This window comes from Nannospalax galili, unplaced genomic scaffold (genome assembly GCF_000622305.1).
Source record: "Nannospalax galili isolate Female #2095 unplaced genomic scaffold, S.galili_v1.0 scaffold281, whole genome shotgun sequence".
Taxonomy (NCBI): Eukaryota; Metazoa; Chordata; class Mammalia; order Rodentia; family Spalacidae; genus Nannospalax; species Nannospalax galili.
Window position 1 is genome coordinate 9,394,348 of NW_008349068.1, and position 8,751 is coordinate 9,403,098.

Consider the following 8,751-nt stretch of genomic DNA (forward strand, 5'->3'; position numbering starts at 1 on the left):
TTATAGATAATAATGAATAGAATGAATAAAGCGAACTAAGGCTTGGGTTTTCTTCCCTGCCCTATCATTAAAACAAAACCTCCAATAAATTGTCACTATTGAAGTAATTTTCTCATGTCTAAGCATAAGGAATTACTCACTAAAATTCTTAGCATAGTCTATTAGATCTTTACAGAAACAATAAACAGCATAAAATCCCTTCCTATCATACCACATGCTCCATTCACAATTATCTATAACACAACAAGCATACCTATGATGTCTATTGTTTTTTTATTTAGAAACTTGAGACAATTTAGCTTTAAAGAACAGTGTAAGTAAATAAGAAGGGTCTTCCACCCTTCAAAGTTTTCTTTTGTTTAAAGTAATGTCTTAGACTAAATTAATTTAATGAAATTTGGGCAAAAGTCCAATCTCTTGAGTAGCTGTAATGTGCATATCTCCTTAATTTTTGTGGTATAATACTCCAATTTTGCAGACAAATATTTTTTTTTATTCAGTCAAATTCACTTAAATTTTTTTCTGTCTATTTCTAGGTAAGAAATGGAATCTTTAAAACATTTTAGAAGTTGGAAAAAATGTGTTACTGGAAGGCTACAAACCTAGAAAATTCTGATTATAAAATCTGCAAGTGATAATTATGACTATTTTAAAGTAAAATGTATGCAAAGGTTAGGGAAATCAAACAGTAATATTGTAATGTGGGTTTTTTCTTTCCTCATTCAAAATGCAGTTGACTAAGTGAACTGACATTGGGGCTGGGAGGACAAAGGGGAAATGTAAAATGAAACCACTACCATTCCTGATAATAGAAGACTAGAGAGAGCTGCCCTGATACTGTACTTGAAGATAAAAAAGGACATGCAGTATCTATTTTAAATGAGATAAGTGCACTTCATATATCTTGCAGGGACAGAGATAACTTTGTTCCTTTAATCATTATTATTTATTTCTTAAAGCTTAGTCTCCTTCACACCTACACCTATACAGCTCAGACCTCAGGATTCAGTTCTTATGAATAGAGAGAGTTGTCATTCTTACCAGTAAGCCTGCTAAATAATACTTCTATAAGCTTCAGCCTTCACATAGAAGATAAGTTTGTCTCCCCTGACATGACTACATTAATCCACTGAATCAATTTACTTAAGCTGTGCTCTGGAGCAATGCAGCCAAGATTTAACTGAGCTTAAAAGTACTTTCAAGTTGGAGTTACTGCTCCACAGGTAAGGCATCTCTCAGTATCCCAGTCTAAGTTCTGTTTGACCCTTTGCAGTGATGAGAGAAATATTCTTGTTAGGTTTATAGGGTCAGCATGCTCTAGCATTAAAAGGGATTTAAGGAGAAGGAATTGAAGTTGTTTCAGAAAATCAGCCTCATGAGTAAAACAGTCAGAGTAGAACACTTGGTAAGATTCCACAAGCATCATTTACTTACATTAATATTTATAAAGTTCCTTAGGTTGTTTAAGATTTTTTAAAAAGAATTTGTTTATAAAATATCTTCTATTCTCAAAAACAATGTTTATAAAATAGCTACTGGTTCTGGTTTATAGGCTGAACATTAGGAAATACTATTGAGGAGTAATGATGCACCCAAATTATTCAACATGCATTTGAATCAACTGTGACATCCAAACTAGTGCACAAAATAGGTCATAGAATGTTAATGTTATACTAAAAATTCATAAAATTCTAAAATTTCTGAATAAAATGACCCTTGTCCATAGTAAGCTGACAATATAACCTCTCTGGCTTTCTGTTTCGCTGACTCTACATTTAAAAACAAAAACAAAAAACAAACAAATGAAAAATCCCACTGAAGCTTTTTTCTAATTTAGGAAACTCCTGCAGCCCTTCCCTCGAGGGCACCATTGAGCAGCTGGCATCTCTGTTTCCCATATCTCCATTCAGAAGAGTTGTCAGCTCTCATCACCCCTCTGCTTCATTTCACCCTAACAAGCCCTTCATTACCATGAGCTTGCTCTTCCAGAGTCTGAGCCATTTGTCCTCACGGTGACTTAGGGCCATTCAGCCACACACAGGACAGTTCCCAGCATACCACCCAGGAGGAACATCTATGGGAAGGTGTCTGTACTGGTAAGGTGGGAGAATGAACTAAAATCCTAATCTCCATTTACTTAATGGGGATGATGAATATTTTTTCCTGCCTTCCCTAATAAATAGATATGGGAATGTTTGGCAAAATACAAAGTTGAGTACCTTCAGAAAACCTCTCACTAAAGGAAACTTATTTCAGTAACAAAGCAAGAAATTATTTGCAAATTATGAGACTCTATCTTTAAGATCCTTAAATATACATTTATATGGTCAACCATCTAGAATAGAATATTGTTGAAGGCTTCACAATATATTTTATGATTCAGTAGGCCTTATAGTAACTTATAGTATCCTTATAGTACCTTAGAAGAAAAACCTTTGAAAATCTAAAGGAAGTAGAAATTTTGGTCAAGTGTGATACATCTCTGTGAAATCTGTGGAGGTGGCTTATCCCTACAAAACATTTTGCGAGGTCAAATTATAAAATTATAATTATAAAATTCAGCTCTTGCAATATGTGCATGTCTGAATAGTCACAAAGCTTATTTTGGCTGATGTTGCGGTACTCTTTAAATAAAGATAAGCAATTTATCCCTTAAGTATTTCGGAGGAGGAAAAGGGAAGTGCAGGCGTGAAAGTCAAGATCAGACAGCATCTACTTCCTCCAGCCCTGTTCCTTGTTCCATCCCTGGACACCAGGTGTGAGTAGACTTCACAAGGTGTGACTTTGTCTCTTACATCCATTCATTCACTTAAAATAATAAAAAAAAGAGTCCAATATACATCCTTTAATTTACTATACTATCAGCTATTAGCTATACTGTGTCCTTAGCATGTGCCAAAATACATCAGCATTTCAACCTTACTATTGTAACGAATTTCATTCCAAAAAGGAATCTTCCCGCTGAGAATAAGTGTAACCATTTTTATTTTATATATGTGGTAGCTGAAGTTTAGAAGATTGGAGTCACTTAGCCTTGGAAGAAAGTAGAAAAAACTGGGATTTATATCACCTGACCACTTCCAAAGCTAACACGCTTGCCTACGACAGTGTGCTCTGCAATATTGTGTACAAGAAACAAAGCTGTCTTTAGATTCAAAACATTGAGGCTGAAACCCTTCCATTAGCTATATAAATATGACAACCTCCTTAATCATCTCTTCAGCTTATTGTAAATCACCACTGCCTTCTTTAACTTCCAAGAAATTCATTTTAAGGGAGGCTCAAAGTGGAAATATTTTATAAACGATAAAGCTCCATGTTAATGTATAATACACTAAAATTTGCACTTGTATATATTAGATACATGTATGCATTTAATTTAAATTTGATAGACTGTGAAACAAGTGGGATGACAGCCAAATTTTAGATTATAATGAGCTTAATTTCTATGCTTAATTATTAGAGGAATTAGATTGTTTTGTGTCTCATGATTCCTATATAAACGTGTCATGATTTTCTTAGTTAAGTCTCCCATTCCACTTTGTGGAAAGTAGTAAAACTCCATTGAAAAGGTACATGTAGGGCTGAAGAGATGTTTCCATGGATACAAGCATGAGGACCTGAGTTTGAATCTTCACATAGAAACACAGTGTGAGGCCATGATGCCAGTTAACTAGTGTTCAGATGATGAAACAGGAAGATCATGGGAGCTCGCTGGTCAGCCAGCTTATTTTAAATGTTGAGCTTCAAGCTCAGTGAAAGATCTTGTCTCAGAGACTAAGACAGAAAGAATTAAGGAACACACTGACCACCCTCATCTGTCCTCTGCATTCACACACACAGACACATGTGACCCCCCCCCGCATATGCACATACACACATATAGATCACATATTCATACTATACACAATCACATACAAAAATGGGAAAATGCACTTGTAAAACATTGAGCTTCTTAAGGAACTGAGGATTCAAGTGTATCTAGCCCTCATGATGGCCAGATAGGAGATAAAAATTGCTAAAACTTGTTACATTTTTTTTTTTCAAATCAGCATGCTTGTTTTATTCTGCTGTGTGGCTGAAGACTGGTAATCTCTTTTTCATTAACACACATGGGTCAAAGGAGGAAAAATTCAATTACTGTTTCTTCAAGCTCAGAATTCTAAAGCAGTATAACCATTATCTCTAGATCCCAAATCTAAATTCTCATGAGGAGATAAATTTATAGTCTCATCCTGGATCTAGTAATTATTTACTCTTATTGTGAGCTTTCCCTGCCTTCAGTATTGCTAACATTTTATACTGTATAGTATTCCTTTGTTGGTGGATGTTGGAAAGTCTCTCCTGTACACTGTAGAATATTTTGCAACATCCTTGGTCTCTACTAGTGCCAGCTGATGTCCTCCTCCCCTCCCTTCTGTCACACCCAAAAGATATTACCAACGTCCTCTGGAGGTGTGGAGTAAATTCACGTCTGCTGAGACACACTGTCCTGTGCCCAAATGCAAAGTGTTACACAGAATAAACATGCTGACAGACTCTGCCCTTCTAAAAGAGAAGTGGTCCTCAGAAAGGTCAAATGTTTGCTTGCCAACTATGTTGAATGATGTCTACTATAAGAAATGCTAGTGATAATTATGACTTTTGTTAAGGCTTTTGGCAGCATAATCTGATATAGTCAAATAAAGTGGAAGAATATCACAAGGCCACACATTTGAAACCTGTATTTCTCAAATCTCAACAGATGATAAATGTGGGCAGCCCTACCACAAAGGTCCAGCACGATAAGATGCTGGAAGGACCTGTACACTCATCCCTCCCCCTGGTTACTGGCATCATGGCCACACACTGTTTTTATGTGATGATAAAGAAATGAAGCAAGTAGTAAAATTTATGTGTAACAGTATTTTTTAAGATTTATTTTTAATTTTTTTTTTGTGTATATGCATGAGTATATGTGTACGTGAATGGGAGTACCCATGGAGGCTAGAGGAGGGTGTGAGATCCCCTGGAGCTGCAGTTATTGGCAGTCGTGAGTCAACAGATGTAAGTGTTGGGAACTTAACTTGTGTCTTCTTCAAGAGAAGCAAATACTCTTAACTGCTGAGCCATCTCCCCAGTCCTATTTAACAGCTTGTCCTTAGGCTTTGACAAGTCAGAATCTTTTTGCCATGAAAAGCCCACGGGTGTCTGTGTACTTTGATAAATTGCATGGTTCCTTCTCACACCATCACTAAGTGTGGTAGTAATTTTTCATTATTTTAGAGATCTTGAGTTAATATACATGGCCATATCAGTGTCTGCTCAGCATCACGTGAATCTTGGAATTCTTTGCTATTAAAAAACTTGGTCTCTAAATAGTACAGTGAAAGTAGTGAATAGATTTCACATTGTAATGTAATCTTACTTTCAAAAGTTTAAAATTCTATTTAAAATTCTTATCAAAACACTTTTTTTTCTAAAACCTTGTTTCTATTAAATCAGTTAATTTAAATCCATACCCAGATATTGGATTTCATCTAACCCTTTGACCCAGACCCAAAGTTTGACCAGTGTGGTCTATCTAAGGAATGGGGAACATATATTGAGAAACAATCCTCCTGGCAATAATTCTTATAGAGAATATGATTTGATGTTGATATCAAACTGTAGTTTTACAAGTCTGTAACCCTACAAATGGAACTTCTAGGAATTAATATAAGAATTAACACTACCAATAATCCATACACATATACATGGATTGAAAAGGCCTGGGCGTATGCTACAGTTGCCCATGGTGTGTTTGGAGATAGTGGACCCTGTAAGAAGTGAGAACTTCTGAGTAATTTAACAGCATTGGAAGTGTGCTTTCAAAGGAGACTATGGGGCCCTGGTCTTTTTCTTTATGTAGCTTTCTTTCTATGTAGTCATTAGTTTTTCTCTGCCACATTTTTCATGCCATGATGTACTGCCTGGCAATGGATCCCCTACCACTAACTCCAGTTACTCATGGACTGGAATGTTCAAAACTGTAAGCCCAAATAAACCTTTTCTCTTTAAAATTCATTATCGCTCATGTACTTGTCCCAGTAACAAAAAAACAAGTTACGCATAGTATAACATGGACAGTGAGGTTTTAAGTGATAAAAGAGCAAGCCATATAAATATATTTCCTCATCTGCACAAACTGTTTTTGGAAGAATACAATGCATATTAGCAATGGGTGGGAGAACAAAGAAAACAACTTTATGTTATTCTTTTTTACGTTTCTTGACTTTTGAATATGAGAACACACATTAATTTAAAAATAAGTTTAAGCCAGACATGGTGGTACACGCCTTTAATCCCAACACTCATGAGGCAGAAGCAGGCATATTTCTGTGAGACTGAGCACAGCCTCATCTACATAGTGAGTTCCAGGCCAGCTGGGCCAGGCCAGCTGGGGCTACAGGGAGACCCTGTCTCAAAAAACGTTTAAAAAATTATTTCTCATTGATGATCTAATATTTCCTATTCTCTTCCATTGACAGCTTACAATATAGCAATTATTTTTTAAAATTTCTTTATTGAAACAATGTCATGAAGTAAGGTATATTTGAAATCTCTGAACTTGCATCCAACACCCTAACAAATGGCCTATGTAATCTTTACATGTTAAAATCTTTAACAATATATTCTTTCTTCTATGCTAATAAAAGGATGTATTCAAAGCCACCACACTATGCTCAATATATTTCAGCCAATGGTACAAAAGCAGGAAAAAATGCTTACTATCTACATTTTATTTTCCATTTCTTAATTTTATTCAGCTTATTAGTTTTGTTTTACTTTTGGAGAATTTTATATGTGCATATAATGAGTTTTTAATCAAAATTCCTAGAACTGAGAGAAAATGAAATTATAACATAATAAAATCTATGGGGTCCAGTGAAGACAGTTCTAAGAAGAAAGTTTATGGTGTTAGGTGCATACATCAGAACATTTAAGAGGTCTCAAATTAATTACTTAATGATGTAGCTGAAGGCCTTAGAAAATCAAAACAAGATCCAAACACAGTAGATGGAAAGAGATATGAAGATCAGAGCTCAAATTAATAAAATAGACATGAAAAATATAATCAATGAAATGAAAAGCTGATTCTTTAAAATCTTTCTGAATAACGAAATTGCTAGTCCTTACACCAAATTAACCAAAAGGGAGAAAAGAACCAAATAAATAAAATTGTAGATGAAAAAGGAGCTATTACAACAGACACGAATCACATTCAGAGGACTGTAAAGACAGACTTCCAGGACGTTTACTACACCAAGTCAGAAAAATCTTAAAGAAATGGATTAATTTCTTAATGTGTATGACACACCAAAGTTAAACCAAGAAGAGATAAAAAGAATAAGCAAGAAGGTTGAAACAACAACAAAAAGCCTCCCAAACAAAACCACAAAAAAAACCCAGGCCCAGATGGATTTAGTACCAGTTTTTTGCTTATTAGTTTGTTCTTGTTTTATTTTCATTGGAATTTGCTTTTCCTGTAGTCCTGGCTGCCCTGAAACCTTACTATGTAGACCAAGCTAACCTGGATCTCACAGATATCTGTCTGCCTTTGCCTCTGGTGTGCTAGGATTAGAGGTGCATGCCACCATGCCCTGATAGCTTTCAGTTTTTAAAGAAATTATTTATCCTTAAGTTTGGTAAAAGTTCAGTGTTATTTTGAGTATTGCACAACTTTAAGAATGTTGAAAATATCAAACCAGGTTTGGCACATGCACAGAAAAGATGCATGACTGAATTTCATCCTCAGATCCTTACCTTTCTATTTGGTCTCCTTTGGTTTCAATGCCTTAGCAAAATAACAAGTTCATACTTGTATTGGGTAATGATTGATTCAAGAAGCACAAGACTGAGATTAATTGTTCATAATTGTGACTCTATATTTATAATGAGGCACTTTAAAAAATTATGTGTATGAGTGCATTGCCTTCATATCTACATATATACATGTCATGCCAGTGCTCATGGAGGTCAGAGGAGGGTGTCAGATTCCCCTGGAACTGGAGTTATGGATGGTTGTTAGCTGCCATGTAGGTGCTGGGAATCAAACCCATGTCCTCTGCAAGAGCAGCTAGTGCTCTTGACCAGTGAGCCATCTCTCCAGCTCCATATTCATGTATTTTATAGCTCTGTGCACAGCTCAGTGTTTAGAACATAGCAGGCTCATTTTTGTATTTTTCATTTTATAAGAAATAAATGACAAGTACTTTGGAAAGTTCTTAAAATATTCAGTTTATTTGAAATTAAATTATTACCAAGTGTACATGTGGATTTCTCAGTTTTACTGATATAGACTTCAAAGTCATAGATAATGTCATGATAAATGTGCTATGGTGATCATTAGCCTAGAAACCACGAAGAAACATGATAAGTAATTATACATTGTTCCATTTGAAATCAGTGAAAGTAGGCAGCTTGTTTTTAAAAAAGAAATCAAGTTCATTTCATATTTCAGGTGATCAGAATTGTGAGAAGAATTGATTATTAAAATTATTTGACCACTTCAAACCTTTGTGTTTTCACTACTGAATACTTACAAGTCTGGCAATGATATTCTGTGGGTCCCCAGCATCGGCCAGTACAGGACTTATGGCACCGTCCACCTGTAGAAAAGAAAAAAAAAAAAAAAAAAAAAAAGGAAAAAAAAAAGGCCAATGCCATTATACTTTTTCATTTCTTTGCTAGGATACCCCTCTCCAAGGAATTAATATGAAAATTTTTATG

General features: G+C 35.2%; 1 protein-coding gene across 4 annotated transcripts in view; it reads right to left on the reverse strand.

The window, feature by feature from the left end:
• The window catches only part of Erbb4 (erb-b2 receptor tyrosine kinase 4), a 1,194,626-nt gene that overhangs the window by 352,952 nt on the left and 832,923 nt on the right, over positions 1-8,751 (reverse strand). For all 4 annotated transcript variants that reach the window (XM_029569917.1, XM_029569919.1, XM_029569920.1 and 1 more), the window contains exon 5: positions 8,565-8,630. In XM_029569917.1, coding sequence (XP_029425777.1) covers positions 8,565-8,630 — 66 coding nt within the window. The remainder of the gene's footprint in view (positions 1-8,564; positions 8,631-8,751) is intronic.